The sequence below is a fragment of the Euprymna scolopes genome, chromosome 15 (assembly GCF_053919585.1).
Source record: "Euprymna scolopes isolate OS-2025 chromosome 15, ASM5391958v1, whole genome shotgun sequence".
Lineage (NCBI taxonomy): Eukaryota > Metazoa > Mollusca > Cephalopoda > Sepiida > Sepiolidae > Euprymna > Euprymna scolopes.
The window spans coordinates 32,807,436-32,829,404 of NC_136496.1; the positions used below are offsets into that span (position 1 = coordinate 32,807,436).

At 34.7% G+C, this 21,969-nt stretch overlaps 1 protein-coding gene across 1 annotated transcript in view; it reads right to left on the minus strand.

Annotated features, from left to right (window-relative positions):
• Window positions 1-21,969, minus strand: part of LOC145293767 (uncharacterized) — a 169,417-nt gene that overhangs the window by 10,828 nt on the left and 136,620 nt on the right. The window contains exon 2 of the mRNA XM_080140276.1: window positions 7,091-7,171. Coding sequence (XP_079996402.1) covers window positions 7,091-7,171 — 81 coding nt within the window. The remainder of the gene's footprint in view (window positions 1-7,090; window positions 7,172-21,969) is intronic.

A 21,969-nucleotide genomic window follows, 5' to 3' on the forward strand; every position in this document is an offset into this window, starting at 1 on the left:
ACAAGAAGAAAAATATCAACAATTTCCCTCGCTCTCTCCCCGTACTTAAATCTAAATGCAAATTCCCTGGACAATGTTGCCTTCTTAGAACTGCCTGTAGAACTCTTTACCGCGAGTTTGCTTTCCAGCTGACTATAACATAGCCATTTTCAAGTTCAATGTAAACAAGTTCTTGTTGAGCCACCCTCTTAATATAATTCTATCCAGTTTTCACCACCATCGGCTATTACGCTGGTGTCTCACTGACCACCTAATAATCATTAACCCTTATCCTCGAGTGGTATTCACGCCTGGATAAGTGATTACTCCCTTGTCAAAACATAGATCACGTGTTACTCTAATATGTTAAAACCCTCGGAAGCGTCTTAGAATTGAAGACGCGTAAAAAATGTTTCTTTAATGATGGAAATTAGAACTTCTGCGCCCATAAAGGAGAAACCAATGGATTGTAAATTAATAACACTTGCCGCGGTATACAAGGATTTCTACTTCACTGAAAAGAGCGGATAGAAATAACAATGAAAATAAAATAATAGAGACAATAGGGAAATTAAGATTTCTGCGATCACAATAAATGTCCACTCGATGGGAACACAATAACAAGTATCTCAGAATATAAGCAGTTCTCCTTCAGTGATCGCGGAAAGCTTCACTAGTAGTTTTGTTTAGTTTTTTATACAGTGATTTTTTTTCAGGGATAAGCCCATAGTTCAAACGATAGAGAGAAGGAGCCAGTAGTTTAAAATGTTGACCAAAACGTCCAAGCTTAAATCAATTTATAAGTCACCTTGTATGGTAACACACTGATACCAACGATTTTCTTACAATTTGCAGTTCTCTTTGTAGAACGATTTGTCTTTGCTCTCCAAACAGACTTTCGTTTTTAATATCACTTCTTTATTTGAGCCAAATCTCTTTCCAGTGAGAATTCTTGTCAGGTCTACAAACAACTTATAGTTTCTATGGAAATAGATCTACCCAGCAGAGTGTGTGTATAGAATCAATACAAAGTGCAATTTGTGCAAAGTTTCTCATCGTTACGATTGACTTGTGTCATGGTGAATTGTCTTGGTGAATAAGCACATTTATTTACTTTGATCGTTTGGTTTGGCGATTTCTTCATTCAAACGCACCAGTATTCACTACTGATTCTTTTTCATCGATGAACATTCTAATATACTAGTGATGGGACGATTCCAATATTTTTCCGATTACGATACAATTACCGATTCCGTATTAAACTTCCGATTCCGATACGATTACCGATTCCGATTCTTTATAAATCTCTGAATATTTAATTGTAAACCGTAAAACACATATTAAATGTGAAGATACTTTCTCAAACGTGAAAATACACTTATGAAGGATGACCTATCGATTTTAGTTTTACTAATAGTTAAAATCAATAGATTTTCATTATTTTAACATTACTATCAGCAGTAACAGATTTTACTTTAAAAAAATCAAATAATAAAAGCCAATTAAAAGCATCATTTTTTGGCATCGGCAAATAGATTTTCGATTCCGATACCAATTCCGATACCGATTCCGATACTGTCAAAAGTCCCGATTTTTCTGATTCCGATTAATCGTTCGAACACTACAATATACATCAACCAAAGTCTTGACTGCTTTTTAGCGTCTTTAGTCGTTTTTGACGGCTTTCCATGCTACAATCCAATAAGCTAATTGTTGACTTGATTCCGGAGCGTCTTTTTGTTTCGTGCAAACAGTCCCAAACAATGCTCTATTCATACAGTTCGGATAGGTTCACATTTTGCACATGGCTGAGTTCCCACAGCATTAACATTATGAGTATTTTAAACATACAAAATCTATGAAAAGTATGAACTATATGGAATATCTGTGTCGACTTGCTGTCCAAGAATTTTAGGCGGGCATACGTTACTTCATTGCGTCACGTTCCACGCTCCATTACCAGAAAGACGGTGCTGTCCAATGCTGATCCGTCCCAGGTATGAAATTAATTTACAACATATCTTCCAGAATACCAAGCCATTTCTAAGTTAGCATTCCTCCAAGGGGTTTTCTTATCCAAGTGTAACGTAACCTGCACGGTGTATGAAACTTCAACGCAAAGAAACAAACAAATAAAACAAAAGAAGAATTAAAAATCCGAATACATTCATTCGTGGATCTTCCAAAACAACGCATTTTTTTTTTATATTTCCAACGTGTTTCTGTTCCTCTGACATCTGGAGTTAGCGCTCGTATTCACACGTTCATCTTGTCCGGATCGCAACTTGCTTCACCTCCCGAGCACATGGTGTATTTTTCTCTCCTTTTCTTGTGACGCAAGCTCGCGCACATTTTATAAGTTGCATACATGTTTTAACGGCTGCTGCTAATATTTTCTCTAGCCAGTAATCCTTCGGCTGTTGTAATATTTTTATACGCGCCCCAACGCGCTTTGTTACACAAGGACAGGATCCCATCTATGGGTTAGATAAAAATTGGCTTGTAGTGAAACAATGAACATTTGATAGTTTTGTACTTGTAAGACAGGCCCTTAGTTGCCATTACATGCCATGTAAATTCAGATTTATTGTACCTGTTACGGTGCCATCTGTTTTCTTAATTGAATCTAGTCTTTAAAGACTATTTGTTCCCAACATACACACCGAGAAAGCAAATTAATCTACATCGTTTGTATACTGTTGTGGGGAGCCACTCTGTGAACGGACTCAACCGCTGTTCATATATACCGGAACTCTTAACGATCCCAGGTAGGGATCGAATTCCGGAGTTAACCTCACGTGCTCGGAGGAACGTAACATCCTTTTCATGGTGTAACCTATTGTTTTTTTTTTTGTTTATACACGTCTAAACTTACACCGTTGTTCTGTTTTCATTGTGGCTTATACCAAGCCATAACACATACACACACTGCTGATAAAAAAATTAAGACCACTTAAAAATATTTTAAAAAAACAACCTTTTTTAAGGATAGATTTTAAACTCGTCCACTTAAGGTTACCAATACTACAGTCTAAAAGGTTATGGAAACAAAAAGGTACATTCCAAAAATGTTATTTAAAAATTTGCATTTTTATTAAATTAGGCTTTTTACACATGATCAAAATTATAAGGCCAATGGTATAAATTGGTAGATTTATTGTAATTCTAATGTTTTTAGTTCATTTCGAGATTAGCAATCACTGGGCAAAGGTGTTACCATGCCTAAATAAAGAAAACTAACTGAAGTTGAGTGCTCTCGAATTCTAGTATTCCATAAGCAAGGTTTGTCACAGCGAGCGATAGCAGCTAAGGTAAATCGCAGTAAAACTGTTATTTGCAACTTTCTAAAGAACACTGAGAATTATGGAAAAGCAAAATCGTTTGGTAGCCCCCCCCCCCAAAAAAAAAATTTTCTCCTGCATCGAGTAGGAGAATCAGACAGGTTGTTATGAATGACGGAGGATTTTCTTTTAGTCAAATTAAGGCGGTTACAGATGCTGATTGCAGTCTAATAATTATCAGACGCCACTTACAACAAAAACGCATCGTAAATAAAAAGAGTAAACAAATTCCACGATTGCTTTCACGTCACAAAATGGAAGCTTAAGATTTGGTCGTGAATACCAAACCTGGGACGTTGAGAAGTGAAATAAAGTCCTGTTTTCTGCTGAGAAAAAATTAAATTTAGATGGTCATGATGGTTCCAGCGATATTGGCATGACAAAAACATGCCCCTTGAAATTTTTCCACACGTCATATTGGTGGAGGGTTCGTAATGGTATCGGGTGGTTTTTCTTACAGAGGGACGATGGAGCTCCAAGTGGTGCAAAGTCGTCAGACAGCAGCTGGTTATGTTAGTATGCTACAAAAAGTATCTTTGATGATGGAGGGTCATTGTATGTGTGAGGATGGATGCTTATTCGAACAGGATAATGCTGCAATCTACGCTGCAAGACGGACCTTAAGCTTTCTACAAGAAAATGGAGTCCATCTCTTGAGACATCCTGCATGCTCACCGGATTTGAACCCAATTGATATGTTTGGGGATGGATGACAAGAGAGGTTTATCGAAATGGCAAAGAATATTCAACAAAAAATTAACTTCGTGAAGCCATATTCAGAAACTGGAACAGGATCCTCCGCACCTTAATGGAAACCCTTATTTCTAGCATGCCTCAGAGATTTTTTTAAGTCATCAAAAGCAGTGGAGGTAGAACTCATTATTAAGTTTGATTGTTGAATTTTCTTCATACACTTTTGTACAATTTAATAGAATTTTTGTCTCTGGTCTTATAATTTTGATCATGTGTAAATTTTAAAAATAAATCTTTGGAATGTAGCTTTTTGTTTCCATAACCTTTTAGATTGTAGTATTGGTAGTCTTTAGTCGGAAGAGTTTAAAATCTATCCTTAAAAAACGTTTGTTTTTTTTAAGTTTTTTTAAGTGGTCTTAAATTTTTGATCAGCGGTGTATAATATCTGAAGTTACTTTCGGCATGCCATGAGTTGACAATGTTTGTCATGCTGTAATACTCACAAACAATTAACCAGTCGGTATTGTTGGTAGAGATAGTCAATTCTATCCAACCCAGGTTCGTACAAGTCTTTTACAAGGTACAAGATCAGACAATTCTGACTAGAATCTTTCTGCCATCAGGTTTATATGTTGAATATTTTAGAGAAAATGTACAATATCTGTACAGAGACGTCTATCTACTTGTCATTATAACGCAAGATCCCTCATACGTTCTTAACCCCCCTTCTCCTTCTGTATATATATATATATATATATATATATATATATATATATATATATATATATATATATATATATATCAAAGGAGATGCAATGTTTACCTGATATAATCAATGGTAAACTTCGATATAATATAAATACCAAGTATTTATATATAGATTTTTTAATCCCAACCAAATTAAAAATCTTATTACACCAATAATAGATAGTAGAGCTTATTATAAGAGAAATGAAATTAAAACTGTAAGTTGAAGCTTACAATCAAATTTACAATAAAATTTATTGTTCGACTAAATATTACAAAAAAACAAGTTGCAGTCGAACAATAAATTTTATTGCAAATTCCAACTTACAGTTTTTTCTTTTCTCTCTTATACATATATACATATATATATATATATATATATATATATATATATATATATATATATATATATATATGCGTGTGTGTGTATAAAGAGAGAGAGAGAGGGGGAGAGAGAGACAGAGAGGGAGTGTGAATAAGATAGCGAGAAAGAGAAGTAAATAAAGAGTGAAGTAAATAAAAGCTAATTAAAATTCTGACGATTTAAAACTAGCCAAACCAGGCGCTGATGATTTTAAAGGCTTATATTTGTACAAAGATTGGTATCGGCAAATAACTCTGAAATTTGACGGAGAAACCGAAAATCAAAAATAAGGACCAGCAAATACATGACAGATATTTTTTTGTGATGATATCCTACTACACAGCGAAAGGGTGGTCGTATCAAAGGCATTCAAAATAAATAAATAAATACATAATGAAAATTTTTCATATGAGTCACCCAGTAATTAACAAAATGAAGAGCCTCAAACGTAGTTAGGTGTACTGATCGAAGATGAAAAACGGCATCAAAAACATGGTCGCTTTATGAAAGGCACCCCAATACATTTTAAGCTATGCCCCAAAACAAAACAACCCTGGTCAAGAATTCATATAGATTTCGCAGAACTACTGGAAGATTGGTGCTAACTAATAATGGTGGCCAGCTATTCAAAGTAGCCAGAAGCACTCAGATATAAGAGACTCACAACCGGTGTAGTTATTATTTTCCTCCATGAATTATTTGCCCGGTTTGGTGTTGTCAAATGTTTAGTAAATGAAAACGGAACTCAATTTACGTTCACGGACTTTAATGTATTCTGTGATACTTTCCAAATAAAACACTTAAAAAAATCTTAGTGTCACCTGCGACGAACAAGGAGGTGGGACGCTTCGTTGACAGTTTTAAACAAGCAGTCAAAACATGTTGCGGTACACCTACAAAAAACGGTACTGCAACATGTCTATAGGATGATATCTTACGCTAGTACATTATCAGCAATATACCCCGCGGAGACTATTTCCACTGAAAAATAAGATCTGTATTTGAAAACTGTTGTCAGAGCCAGCAAAATTAAGAAAAACCTCGATTTTGCCTAAGAAATGCCCAGAAGAAAATGTTTCCTACAAAACTTACAAGAACAACAACACGTCTTCCTGGGAACTGGACACAATAGATAAAACACGCTAGAAAATATGGCTGACATCATTCAAGGTTCTAAATTAACGGATAAACGACACCTTAATCAGATGAATAAGCGACCGTTAGATGATACAAACTAATCACTTAACGAAGAAGAGGTCATTGAGACGATTTACGACTCTTTCGGCATACAACAACGCCAAGTAGTTCCAGAAAGTCTTCGACCCGGAAGAAAAAAGAAGTTCATGGATCCTTTAATCATTGATCCAAAAGTAAAATTCATTAGTACCCCGTGTAGAGCACAGGTTTGGGAGGGATTTTATGGGGACTTACTGATTCACTGGTAATAGGCACTTCTAATTATTATAAAAAAAACCCTGAGTCTAATACTCTCGTGGGGAATTATCGCGATAGAACGCGAGATTACAAACTATCTAATTAACAGTCATAAAATGCCAACAGCCTTTTCTTTGTATTCACTTTATTATACAATATATTCTTTTCTATTTAAACTCGTTATTCTAGTATTTCTTTACTACCCTTTCCAAGGGTCAGAACAACCCGTTTTTTAATACTTCAAATATACTCGTTTTTGATAAAATTTTAATCGGATTTTTTAAATTCTTCCCCAATTCCTACGTGCCCCTTAAAATGCTATATCTCTACGTACCCCCCCCATGAAGAAGATACCTCTAATAATTTCACATAGGTTTACTAGATTTTAATGAAATTCAAGCCATATGTGCACAGCACTGAGAGAATAATTCAGTTTGTCAATAAAAAAAAATGAATATGATGTTATTAATATATTTAAAAAAAAATACATAGTGTTTCTCATTTATAAAGCATATAATAATATAATACTTACTTGCATCGGTAAGGTCGTACCACTCTGGGCAATAAACCAAAACGACTCTGTCAGTATCTTTCCACATGGTGCGTGCATACCCTGGAAAATACAGAAATGTTATACAAAATTAAGGGGCTGTTGATATTGAGGAAAAATATGACAATTTTGGCAGATCGTCACATGATACAGACGGATTAAATACTTCAAAATTCCTGAGTGTTTGAACAAGGTCACCTGTGACGAAACAGAGACAAATCTTATTTTGAAATGAGATTCATTCTTATATTCATATATTAGCCAGGGTGCCCGGCGTTGCCCGGGTGTTTAGAGGTGTGTGTTGAGCAAATAAAAAAAAAGTGATAGTAGGTAAACAGGCAGGCTCAAACCTATGACGCGAAGGTGGAAAAGAAAGTGACAGAAAATCTAACGTCTTACCGCTACACCATGACGCAACCGGAAGTTCGGAGGGTTAAAATTACGTAAAGTCAATCCAACCGATACGATTACTTGCAAAAATGGCTTGCAAAAAATCGACCCTTCTTGTAGAAAACTGCTTAGTTGAGGGTGAAGAAATTCATGTTTTTGGCCAATATTTCGATATTTGTCGTCCGAGACGGCGAGCTTCAAAATGTTATTGATCTTGTGAAAATTCGTTGCCTCTGTCGAAAGTGTTAGGCAGATATACATACATACATTAAAACAGACAGGTGATATTTATATCATAGAAGAAGATCATATTATTGTCACTACCGTGTTGCGGGAAAAAGATGAAGAGTCTAGCGAGCACTCCCTATTATCATTGTTTGTTGTGTAATCAGTGTGCGTTAGAGATGGTTTCCGATTGGCAAAAACTTGAAAGAATAAATTTGAAAGCCCCCCCCCCTTAATATGCTATTTAAAACATACGCTTAACAGATCAGCGGAAATATTATTTCAAGGAAAAGGTTGACAGACCAAAGAAAATGCTTTTTTTAAATATACGTTTGATATAACCACGGAAATGGGTTTGACAGACCAAATAAAACTGTATTCTAAACAAAGACGTTACATTGCAGCTAAAATGCTCTTTCCGGCATACGTGTTATTGATCCAGAAAGAAGTTTGTTCAAACATAAGAGCTCAAATGAAATGTTATTTCAAGCAAAAAGGTAACTGATCCACGAAACTGCTATTTCAAACCGAAGAGTGGCAGAACGTCCGAACAACTACGTATAGGTTGCCTCTACCAATAAAATCGTTTGAATCAATATTCGAATTTCTTGTCTCGTCATTCGTTCATGATGAGTTTTATTTCAATCCTGCAAATCCGCTGTCGATCTAAATTTACTAATAAAGTTTCGAGTGGAATTTAATTGGATCATAAATCAGATTAGATTTCCCACGTGGGAGGCTGTAAAAACCGTGTGTGTTCTCTGTATTCTGATTAAGCGAAGATGACTTTATCAGATTTTCAATAACAGTCTCTGTCAATAAATGATTCGCCATTTTCTCGTTTCTGGAACCCGAAAATCAAGTTTTCTTTCTCTGTGTATTTTCTTTCTTTCACGTAACTTCCATTCTTACTTTAAACACAGACATAGATATAGCCACATGGTGATCCTCTTAAAAGTAGCCCGACATCTCTAATCTTACTCTAATCAGTGTTTTATCAGATTAAGCGGCCCACTTGAAAGTAGCCAGATCTCTCTAATCTTTCTTTTATCGACCAACTGACACCACAAGACAAAACGCAATTATTTTTCCAATAAGATGGCGCTACATACCACACGCCTGACTGATCACTGACACGAGTTCATTACATGTTTACGAAGAGAGAATAATAAGCAAACGGTTATGGTAACCATGTTCCCCGGGCTTGTCATCATATTATTTTTATCTTCGGGGGACTTTAAAAAAAAGTTTATGCAAATAAGCCTCACAATCTAAACCAACTAAAGGATAACATTACGAATGCTATCAGGAGAATCACCAGAGAAGATCTACAGGCATTATCTTCAAATGTTGTTAAACGCGCCCAGAAATGCATAGATGTCAATGGGGAGCACTTCGAGTATCTTCTATAACATTACAGGTAATTTAAACAATGCTACAAGTAATTTAAACAAAAAAAGAATGTTCCTTTTTTTCTTCTACACTTTTCTGGGCTACTTTTAAGTGGGATACCTTGTAATATAAACAAAAAAAAATAGCAGAACTACTGGGAAATTCAATGCTGCTGAGTAAATGCATTTTAATAATGTACTGTTAAAATATAATATTACTTTTGAAATATATTCAATTCCAAGCAGGAGTAATACGATTAAAAAAAAATAGCCTTTTTTCTACCGTAAAAATTCATTTCGTCAGTTAAATTATGCTTGAAATAAATAAAACAAATATATCTCTTTTTCATCACACGCCACCATTCCTCTGCAGTCCAGGTTTGATGAGCAGTTACATTTCAGATGACTCGATTCTGTATCTCTTTCGGCGACCAAGGACCACGTGTTCGGCGAAGACTCACGGAACGGTATGAAATGATATTCTCCTGAAGGTTGAAGGTTCAATCCTCAGTGTAGGCGACCAAAAAATACAATTGCGAATTACTTAGAACCTCTATCCAGTCATGCCTGACGGAACAAGCATGCTACCCCCGTGAAGTAAATTCCGTCCAAATTCCTGAGTTCGACAGAAACATTTCCGAATTCGACAAGATGCACCTGAAGAAAGTCGGAAGTTACATCGACCGAAACGTTGTGAAAATCACACTCAAGATGAGAACAGTAGCCCGATGAATCCAAATAATGCGAATAACCAATCCTTATCTCCAAAATTCAAAAACATGTATTGTTTTATGTTTTTTTTTTTTTACAAAGGAGTCGCCACTTATCAAAGCCCGAAGGCTACTCGAGGATAAGGGTTAATGGGTATACATGAGTAGTGGAAATTTTGTAAATTGGATTACTTAGGAAAATGGTCCATCAAGAACTTGTTTACGTTGGACTTGAAGACAATCAAACTGTAGATAGCTGGAAAGCAGGCAAATGGAAGAGAGTTCCACAGGCGTGCAGTTCTAAGAAAGACGTTTTGTTCATGGAATCTACGTTTAGGTTTAGGCACAGATGCTTTAGAATATCTCAGATGGGGATTAATAATGTTTGAATCACTTGCTTTATTCGGACTGTTGTCCTCATCATGAGTTTCATTCGCACAGTGTTTCGCCTGATATAATCTCCGACTCTCTTGAGATGTATTTTTTTCAGACTCGGGAATCTTTCTGTCGAACTCGTGAATCTCTACGGAATGTGGAGCTGGGCCCTTTATTTAATCCACTGTAGAGCATGCTCATAATAGGTAGCTGTAGTAAGTAATTATTTGTATCATTTGCACTGATGATTGAACCTTCAACCTCCAACCGGCTTTCTCAATATATTCACGTATTACGGTTTTCCGGTATTTGTTCTCACCTATTTATATATTTTCCACATTTACAATTGTAGTATTGGGAATCCCAGCTTAATTGCTATATAGGTAGTTTTAGAAATAGTTGGCAGGGTCACAAAAGGTTAGGTTTGACAGGTATCAATCTAGAGAGAATGCACCGGAAATTAGAGGTGACATACACCGGAAATTAGGGGTGACACGGGAATTGTGGTCGTAGGCTTCCGGTTGACGACCACATGGGCTGAGAGTGGTTTTGTGCAGCAGAGAATGCAGACGGGAGATTTCGAGTGTCCGACAACCAGGATTCGAGATGATAGGCTTGCTTTGAAATAAAAGATTGAAGCTTCAAATTCATCTTGTTGTTTATCGATGCATCTGTCTATAGTGATCACTTCCCAACGAGTTTGCAGACCAGCGACCAGAAGATATTATCCGCTAGCCAAGACAACCAGGTATGTACGCATTATACATGGCACATACACGTCTCGAAGACTTTCAAGTCAAGAAAAGGTGTAAGGACCAGAACACCCACCCACACACACATATAACAGTGAACTGCACGTAAGATACGTAAGAGAATACACATACACACCCATTTCTTTACTAACTCAGTGTATGAGAGATAAAGAACTTTAATGGAACATCCGAATATCTATGTATCTCATATAGACTTCAAGTGTTAGCCCCAGGTCGTGGGCCCCTTGATTTCTGAGAACTTCAATTGAAGTAAAATAACACAATAAAAGTAAGGACACAGATTCTTAAAAGTACCCGTAGAAGTAAACTTACAGTAAACGTAAAAGTAACAATAAACAGTAGAAGTAAACGAAATAGTAAAGTGAACAACTAAATAAGTAATAAATAGAAGGACGCAAAAGTTTCTTTTAACACAATGGGCTCACATGTAATTGTGGAAAGTGTATACAAAAGTGAGACATATTGTCACTAACATGATTGTCTTAAAATACCGGAAAATTCGTCGGAAATATTCCCGAGTTCCACACACACACACACACACACACACACACACACACACACACACACACACACACACACTAGCAGACAGCCCAGCATTGCCCGGTCGTAAAATACGCTTAAATATGATATTTTGATCAAAGCAGATTTCGTATTTATTATTATACTAGCGGTGGTACCCGGCGTTACTCGGGTGTTTCGAGGTGTGTGTGCTCTTAAATAAAAAAGAAACCGGAGGGGGTGGGGGTAAAAAGTTTTGGTAAGTTGGTAGGATCGAACGCGAAGCCCTGAAGCGAAGTTTGAAAATAAAATGTGAAAAAAAAAACATGAACCGTTCGGCCAGCCAGAATGAGTTACTGAAAGATGTTTGAATTTATTTAAGTAAGAACAAAATTGACAGGTGCCCGCACGGAGGATTTTATGCGAGCGTTACGACGACGACGACGACGACGACGACGACGACGACGACGACGTAGGCAATAGCTATTCAGCAGTTGTTTTTAATGAGGTCAATGACCAGGTTTGTTTGTTATAAGCGAAGTAAAAAAGAAATCATATAAACGAACGTTAAAACTTAAGCGGGGGGAGGGTAATCAAAACATCGAAAAAAAAACACAAAAAAACTAACGTAAGGTAAACGAACGATGTTAAATGTAAAAATCTGAAAAACAAAAAATAAAACAGAAAAACGAACGTTTAAAAAACACGTGAAAAATGGCTTAAATAAGCCTGTTTCGATATTAAAATTTAAAAAATCGGTGGGCACCCGGGTGTTTTTGGGTGTCGCTAAGTATAAGCGAAGTAACCCCCCCCCCCAAAAAAAACAGAAAAACGAACGTTACGTGAAAAGTGGCTTGAATAACACTGGTTCAATATTTAAATTTAAAAAATCGAAAAAAAAAAGACATCTCCCACCACGATTCGAACCCAAAACGTTTAGATAATGACCCAACGCGCTAATCAACTGAGCTAACACGACGTACATGAAATTTAGTCAGTTCTTCAACTATTTAAAGTAAATCACGTCATGACGTCATCTGACGCATGCGTAGAACCGGTCGTCGTCACGAGAGGACTGTTTTTGTTGACCCCCCCCTTGTCGAAAATTTTCGATTTCGGGGTGAAAAAATTTACGTTTTTGGCAAATTTTTCAATATTTTTCGTGCGAAAAATGGGGCTTCAATGTAATACCGAGTTTGTGAATTTTTGTTGTTTCTGTCGAAAGTTTTTTAGCTGAAACACAAACACACATACAAACATACATACATACATACATACATACACACATTTTCTATTTTATATATATAGATTATATAAGACCCAATATATAGTAATGATTTAGAAAGCAAACAAAAAAAATAACCCATGTGCCACCACCAAAAATCGAAACCAAAGGGTTTAGCTTACAGCTTAATTTTTTATTTCGACGTTAATGCCTGCGCTGTGAAGGCATGTTTACTGCAAGGCTAAAAATGAAAACATGAACTAATAACTATACGTTACTCATGCATATTCGTAATGCCGTCGTTCGACCTTCATCTCGCAAATTTTGTTTTTTTAATTTTTACACTTGGCCCGATTTTCCTTAGGTAAAAACCAATTATAAAGTTTCGCATGGGTTCGAATAGACTTGACCCTTCGCGCTCCCCCCATATTTTGCAGTCTTGAAAAATATTGGCGGGCGAGGGATTAAGTCACATACTATTTAAGATACACCGACTATCTTCACTTCTTACGATTTCCCTGCAAGTGAATCACGCTTTGAATCTATGAAAGCATTTTGGTCTATGGATATTAAGCTGGAAATAGCTTAAAGGCGATTTAACTTTCACAGCTTTTTATAAATGTAGTTGCTTCCGTTTTCTAAAGGCAACTGCTGCAGGCTCATAATAATGGAAAAGAAATGAAATTAAATACAAATTGAATTAAAATTTTATTAAATGAATCAACTTTTAATAATATATATAAATAAAAAATGAAGATAATTCGATTAAAGAAATCTGTTTATAACATGGAGTTAATTGTTAAAAAATATTTTTTTAATGAGGTTACTTGTTGAATGTACATTCCCTTTGAATAAATGGTATATATAGAAACCATGCTGGAATGTAAGCGTGTAAGACGTAAGATCTAAAATCTATATATTAATACGATAGTGTGTGTGCAAAATTCTGTGTCACGCTAACATCCGGGTCCTTTAATTGTTATGTACTTCCATTTCTTGTCATAGATAATTTTACCAAGAATTCTTATAAGTTTTGGTTTCAGTTTCGATTATAGCTGAGGGCACTTATGTAATCTATGTTTTTAGTAATATTTTATGAAAAATTCTTCAAAAGTTTTGGTTTCGGTTTCGATTATGGCTGAAGGAACTCAGGATATATATATATATATATACATATATTATTTTTATAAGTTTTTATTTCCGTTTCGATTCAGTCTAATGCATCCAAGTAATAATGATATATATTTTTTATTTTTGAAATCGCAACTTTCTAATATATAAACATCAATAGAACATTAACTCTATAATAATATATACGAAATCTGCAGAAATTGCAATATCATATTTAAGTTTACTTTACGACCGGGCTTTACCGGGTGTTCGTGCTAGCTTAGATAAATACTATTGCAGGTTTAACAAAAAACTGCAATAATATCAGAGCATCTCCATTTATGCTGAACATCTCCAGAATACCAACACCAATATATTACATATGAATGAGTGGAATTTCCACATGCCCCGCTAGTTAAAATTACTTTGTGAAACAGTGTTTCCTTTCGTACATATTAACGAAATTGTGAACAAACAGACAGTAATATGACTTCTTTTTATAATTGATGCTTGCGTATGTGTTTGTGTGTAGTGTGATTGTTTGTCTGTTTGATGCATTCATGAGTCCAACTCGCTGTTTAAAGTTGAGCCTGAGATAACACGGCGGTTCAGGACAGAAATTCCATTAAAACCTCAGACATTTGATTAATATCCAGTGAAAGATCTTTGATCCAAGATTCTTCAAACGAAATTTATCAAGTATTGGATTCTTGCATGAAAGGCGATTCACGATTATTCACGGCGAACAGCGTTTACTTCAAAGGAGTTTACGGGTATCTTCACAGACTCGACTTTTCATTTTTATATATATATATATATATATATATAGAGAGAGAGAGAGAGGGAGAGAGAGAGAGATAGAGAGAGAGAGATAGAGAGAGATAGAGAGAGAGAGAGAGAGAGAGAGAGAGAGAGAGAGAGAGGAGCTTCACTCAGTCTTTGTCAGACGATAACTAATCCGTAAGGGAGACTGCGCGTGAAATTTTTTGTGGCAAGAGGTGCGTAATCTCCAACAACACCTCTCCTGGGTCAACATTGTTAAAAATACCAGTGGCAAGTGAAGTATGTACAAGACGACTGGAAACAAATGCTGAGATAAGCGGAGAGCACATACAGCGTAAATAAGCGGGACTTTTCGACCATCATTTCATCAGGAGAAATCGATAGCATTGAAATAATATTAACGAAGAAAAAGAGCAATGGGGAATCTTTTTATGAATTAAAGGTGCCAAAAAAAGGACGATTAAAAACAAAAATTTAATTAATAAAGCATGTAAAAAGCGATTAAAATAGCACCGCGAGGGGGGAACATGGGGAGGTAGTCAGAGCTCCTCGAGAGATTTAACGCTTTTAACAATTCCTTCTGCCGGCACAAAGAAGGTTTACGAATTGTTATAGAGACAGATATCAAAATTGTTAACTGATTTTTAGAATCCGCTTTATGAAGTATCTCAAACCAATCTATTTTATACTTATTGGCACAACAAGGATTCTCAGCCAGATAGCCGCGTCCAAAACTGCAGAAAAAAGGGAGACTCACAGATCTACCCTGTCTAATCTTGGATGGAACGTGGTGGTTTATATAACTAAGTCCGCCAAACATAACTAGCATCACACTTGCATTAATATATATATATATATATATATATATATATATATATATATATATATATATATATATATATATATATATTCTTCAGAATAGTTTTTATTTAACAATCAGTTGTTATGGAAACGTGAGATTGTAGGTTTACAAAATATTACTGGCAATAATATTCTATAAGTTATCCCATTTAAACAACAATTGCTCGATGTGCAAGATGGAGCAAATAAATTAAATTTTAGTCATTCGATGAATTGAAAAAAACTCTCATTGAAATGAAATGAAGTGATTGAGTTTCATATCAAAGAATTTTTATTATTCTAAGCAAGACAAAGAATGCTTCAGAAAATGAATCTTCTTAACCTATAGGGTTTCGATGTCTACCATCTCATCAGAGGAGAGAAAATATTAGCAAATAGTTATAAAGGTATGCACCCTAGTTGCTAAAGTCAGTGAGACATGGAAAGTCAAAGTGAAAATAATACATTTATCAAAAGTCCTGTAGCAGGAGGATTTGTAGAAAAAGGATATGAATGTTTTTGTAGATCCAGCTTGCTTGGTAAAATCCATGTTATACGTTCTTTACATCCGTTTGGTAATAATGTCCAAGCTATATATCGAGGAATTAAAAATCTCATAAGGTAAAATAAAATATATAAAATCGTTTTCCAAAATAGATAAAATAAAAAGGCAAAGAAAAAAATCCATCAAATGAAAAACAGAAATGATATCTACATTTAAAATGACTCTTCTCTCGCAAAAAAACGAGATTCTCGTTTTTTACGGCGATTATACATGAACACACTGTAAAAAAACAAAAAACAACAGTTATTGTAAAATTTAGACGAGTCAGACGTATACTTTTAGCGTAAAATGGTCTTATATTCCTAAAATTATCTTTTATTCTTAAAATAATTTTCTATTTCTTAAATAAACTTATTTTTCTAAAATTATCCTCTATTTCTGAAATTATCTCCTATTTCTAAAAAAAATCGTTTATTTCTAAAATGATTGTCTATTTCTAAAACAATCCTTATTTCTAAAATAATCTTTTATTTCGAAAATGATTGTCCATTTCTAAAATAATCCTCGATTTCTAAAATAATCTTTTATTTCTAAAATGATTGTCTATTTCTGAAATAATCCTCTATTTCTAAAATAATCTTTTATTTCGAAAATGATTGTCTATTTCTAAAATAATCCTCGATTTCTAAAATAATCTTTTATTCCTAAAATGATTGTCTATTTCTAAAAAAATCCTCTATTTCTAAAATAATCTTTTATTTCTAAAATGGTTGTCTAATTCTAAAATAATCCTCTATTTCTAAAATATTATTTTATTTCTAAAATGATTGTCTATTTCTGAAATAATCCTCTATTTCTTAAATATTCTTTTATTCCTAAAATGATTGTCTATTTCTGAAATAATCATCTATTTCTAAAATAATCTTTTATTTCTAAAATGATTGTCTATTTCTAAAATAATCCCCTATTTCTGAAATAATCTTTTATTTCTAAAATGATTGTCTATTTCTAAAATAATCCTCGATTTTCGGGTCGTTCTCACTTTTAGAATATTTTTCAATTTGTTTTTACTGCTTTTTTCCTTTCCTTTATTTCAACGAGTTATACATACTTTTACTGAACAAGAATAATAAGACGAAAAAAAGCGAAGGTAATTTCCCGTCATTTTTTTTTTTTTTTGACGGAGAAAATACACTCCTATATATATATAATTAAGTTGTTTTCTGAATCAACACAGCAGAGTAAACAACTTGTCGCTGTAATTTTGTCATCACCATGTTAGAAACAATAAACATTCAAACTCGCAAGCCATATCCGTTCAATAGTCGACACTTTGTTAACAAATCTACGAACACCCATGGCGCGCATTTTTAATTCAACGACAACCACGAAAGATAACCACTTTTTGTGTCTAGAGACGATAAACACACAAAACTTACTAGTACACATCAACAACAACATCGTTTCTTTCGACGCCATGAATATATACGTTGTGCGAATAAAGATAAGACTTTGTTTCCGCGTTGTCGTGCCAATATCTTATTGCACCCAATATGTCGTTTTATAAATAAAGTATAGAACGATATTCTAATTCTCGTCTTTCTAGAAATATTCCAAAGACTACCGGAAATAATTCACCTCCCCCATTCTCTCTCTCTTTTTCTATTCGTCTATCTATCTCAATATCTTTCTCTCTCTCCCCCCCCCACTGTTACCTATTGCTCCAAGATTAGCCTGTCTGAAGGTACTCTCTTCCTGACTAAAAATGTACCAAACATTTACGTATTGTTATTTCGTTTTTTTTTTTTTTTGCAAAATTCAATCATTTTTCTGTAAAGTCAAGACAATAAAAAAGCAATGTTCATATACAAAACAATTAAAAGCAAAAAACCATGAATAAATATTTAAAGATTTAAAAAACTTTAAGCATAAAAATGTGTTTTTCTAAAATTACTGCATTTGCCATTAAATAACCTGAACAGGGCTATGATGCTGTAAAGAACTTGAAGCATAAAAAAATCGTTTTCCAAAATAACTTAATCCGCCATTAAATAACACTAAAAGAATTGATATCCAATCCTTAGGTAAGGGTCGAGATACATTAAAATAACCAAACACTCTCTCCATCGGGCTCTATTTTTTTGTGTATCCAACTTCCCATACCCGTTTCTCTGCCATCTTATAAATTTTTCTTTTTTTTTCTCAAGCTTTTTTCGTTTATTTGCTTTTTCACCTAATAATGATTAGATGAAGAATCGAAAACGTTTGTGATACCTATGGAGCCGACTTCATTGTGTGTTTTTATTATTTAAACACGAAAATGCATGTTAAATTATAGGAATTATTATAATTATGATATTTCGAGTGGTCCTCCGCTCTTTATTTATAAACAAAATAAGGAGTAAAGTGAACGCAAACCGTTGAAAGAAAAATAAAGGGGTTAATTTGAAATTCGATATAGGTTCTTAATTTTAACATAAAATTTTTCATATTCGTAAAGATGCCCTTGGAAAAGCTCGGCCGTTTTATCTGAAACTTTGTAAAAGGTGGAAATAATAGTTTGAACCATCTAAATAATCAAAATACTCTAAATACCGTCTCAAAATTTCCAAAATCTAAAATGATAAAAACTCATTTATGATTGTTTAATATATATATATATATATATATATATATATATATATATATATATATATATATATATATATAAGCAGGGATAGCCGACGTTGCCCGGGATTGAATGATGATCAACATTTCTATATTTGTATTGTCATTGAAATCCGTGAAATCGCGAGGAAGCTTCACATGCCTCTATGCAGTAACTTAGTCCAAAATATATGTTATTCTACATTCCACTCTCGAGAACCTACTGTTTCGTTCATGTAATTATTTAATATAAACTTCTTTCCAGTTAATGAAAAAAAAAACATTAAAGAAATTTATATGCGGGGTTCGAACCTACAGACCACCTCATGCAAAAAAGAAATAAACGAACAAAAAAACAAACAACGAAAAAACACGTAAACTTTCAAATTCTTTCCAGTTAATGAAAAAAGTTAAAGAAATTTATGTGCGAAGTTTGAACCTAATGACCACGTCATGCAAAAATAAATAAATCAATAAAAAGGAAAAAAACCCACTATCAAACAACACGGTAGAATTTTCACGACTCGTTGTTCTATCATTGTTTCTAAGCGACGATATGGAAAAATATAGCTTTACCGATGATAGATAAACTAAAATAACGGTTTCGATTATCGATTATCGGCAATTATACGGAGTATTCTGGGACAAAACTAAGATCACTACCAGACTTATACACTAAAGTTCTGTAAATTTTAAAGAAAATCTGTTCAGCCGTTTCGGAGTCTGTAAGGAACGAACTCACACAAACACAGACAAAGTTGCATTTATATTCTTATAGATAGATATAGATTGTATAGACCTTGTAGCCATCATCAATTTATACTTTATACCACTCCCTACTATTATCGCCTACAGCAAGGATTGCAATTTAGAGATTATTGTCAGTCAACACATTTAAAAAGACGCGCATGATACAAAGACCGAAATATTGTCAAAATAACAACCAAGAGGAGAATAAGGGTTCGACTAGCAGATTAGGATTTTGCTTACTTTTGGCAGCCTCGAAACATCCGCTTCCCTTATTTTGCCCTATGGTTCGCACATTCTAAGAGCAATGTTTCTGAAAAAAAATGGAAAAATGATTGGTGTTTTCTGAATCGGAAACTTTCTAACACTTATCCATGGCTAGTTTTTTGGGACCATGAAGTAGTAGTGTTTTTAGTGTTAAAATGGTTCCATGCCTTTTCTGGAGCAAACGCTATATTAAAACAAAAATCTGGAATTATTTGCCTGAACGTGTAAGTCATTTCACGTAATATCCTTCTAGTGATAAGCAACAACAAAACATTCCTTCTTTTTTAAATGATGGTGGGCGGATTCATCCCGTCATGAGTTACCATTAGGGGCAGCTGATTCCTTCGGTCATATATCTCTACAATTATATAAATGCAATTTTGTCTGTGTATGTGTGTGTGACTGCGTTCATTATAGACTCCGAATCGGCTAAACAGATTTTCTTTCAAATTTATAGCACTTTAGTGTATAAATTTGGGAGTGATCTTAGTTAAGTTTTGTTTCAAAATACCCCCGATAATTACTGATAATCAAAATCGTTATTTTAATTTTTTTATCTCACCAACCACCAAACCCAACGCTATTTGCATCTGTCTTAATCTCTTATTCTCGTTCTCGTTTTGACCGTGCTGTATTCTCTCTTTTTTTTACATGGGGGTCACCACTTATCAAGGCCCGAAGGCCACTCAGGGATAAGGGTTATTGCGTGTACAGTAATCAATGAGATAGTATTGTAGTAATCATTAGTATTGGGGGTTTTGATAGAGTGTCTTACTTAAGGGGGCGGTTTGTCAGGAGTTTGTTTATGTTGGACTTGAAGACGTCCAAGTTGTAGTCAGGTGGGAAACAGGCAAGCGGCAGAGAGTTCCACTGGCGTGCAGTTCTAAGAAAGAAGCCTTGCTCATGGAATCTACGTTTGGATTTAGGCACAGATAAAGAGTGGGGAAAATTATTGACAGTAGTTTCAGCCAGACGGGTGTTTCTCGTGAAAGATTGGCGAGAGAGGACGAGGGATTCGTGCTCAGACGAACACCTGTCATGGAAATAACGATAAAACAAAGACAGGCTCGCAACGTCTTTTCTGTGTTGCAGAGAGGTGGCAGGGAAGAGAAAAGTGCATCCCCCTACTAAACCACGAAGTCTATTTTGTACTCTGTCAAGGCAGGATAGGCTATTTTTAGCAGCTCCTGCCCAGATGTGGCAGCAGTACTCCATCCTTGGACGTACTTGGCTTTTATACAGATAGAGAATTGCATTAGTAGTGAGATATCTTCTGGAGCGGTAGAAGGATCTCATTGATGATTGCCTAGGGCATAAGCACTGGCTTACAAATATAAAACGGAACAACACCAATTCACATGTAAATCAGTTGTGCTGTAAGTTTGTGATAAAGGATTCTAAGCATTGTTCGTCGATGAAACTTTCTTGTCGGTTAATCAATTCATCTCCTCATCTATTAAATCTCTATCCGATCTGACTTCAAACTCTCTTATCTCCCCCCAGAAGACCTTCGGACCACCAACCGTTGTCAACTGTTCCAAACCGAAAAACTGTTCATAAACTAATTCTTACTCCTATATTTATTGACTTAAAATCGGAAATCCTATGTCCGGTCTTTTGTTTTTGACTTAGCAATAAACGAAAAACGACTTTCTCGACAATTCCTAGCTGATTATTCGGAAACTGATCATCTACCGTGTGACGTTTTCCTGTTTCGAGAGTTAAAAATATCTGCGCCCCTTTTTACTCATCTAACTTCCTATAATCTTGCTCTTTTTAGGAATCATTCCATTTAATTTTCAGGGGTCTTTCCTCTGACTGGAGAGGACATCTATACTATTATACTGCATCTGGTGTCAGTACTGTTGTTTATGTGTCATTTTGCTAATTTTAGAGGATCCTGATTCATAAATCCAGATTGTAAGCCGAACTTTAAATGTTCTAAAATTATGAAGATCACTCTATTCTCTTATATTTCTAAAAGTGTTGAGGGATATATTCTTGATATAAGGTGTTTACTTTGGTCAAAATCGCCTCCTTTAATCATATCATTTCGATTAACCATTATCGATATTATCGATGACATTCCGACACAAAACCTAATTCCATGCACATAAGTACATTCGTGTGAAATTTTACAAAAGAATCGACCAAGCCGTTTTAGAGTCCATGGGGAACGAACTCAAACATATACAGACACACAGATTCACAAATGAATTTCCTTATATATATATATATATATATATATATATATATATATATATATATATATATAAGTGAAATTATCTGTCTGTCGGTCTGTCTGTCTGTGTGCACATTTCCCTACCAAACAACTCCGTCAATTTTTAATCTATAGACTCGAGATTTGATATAACG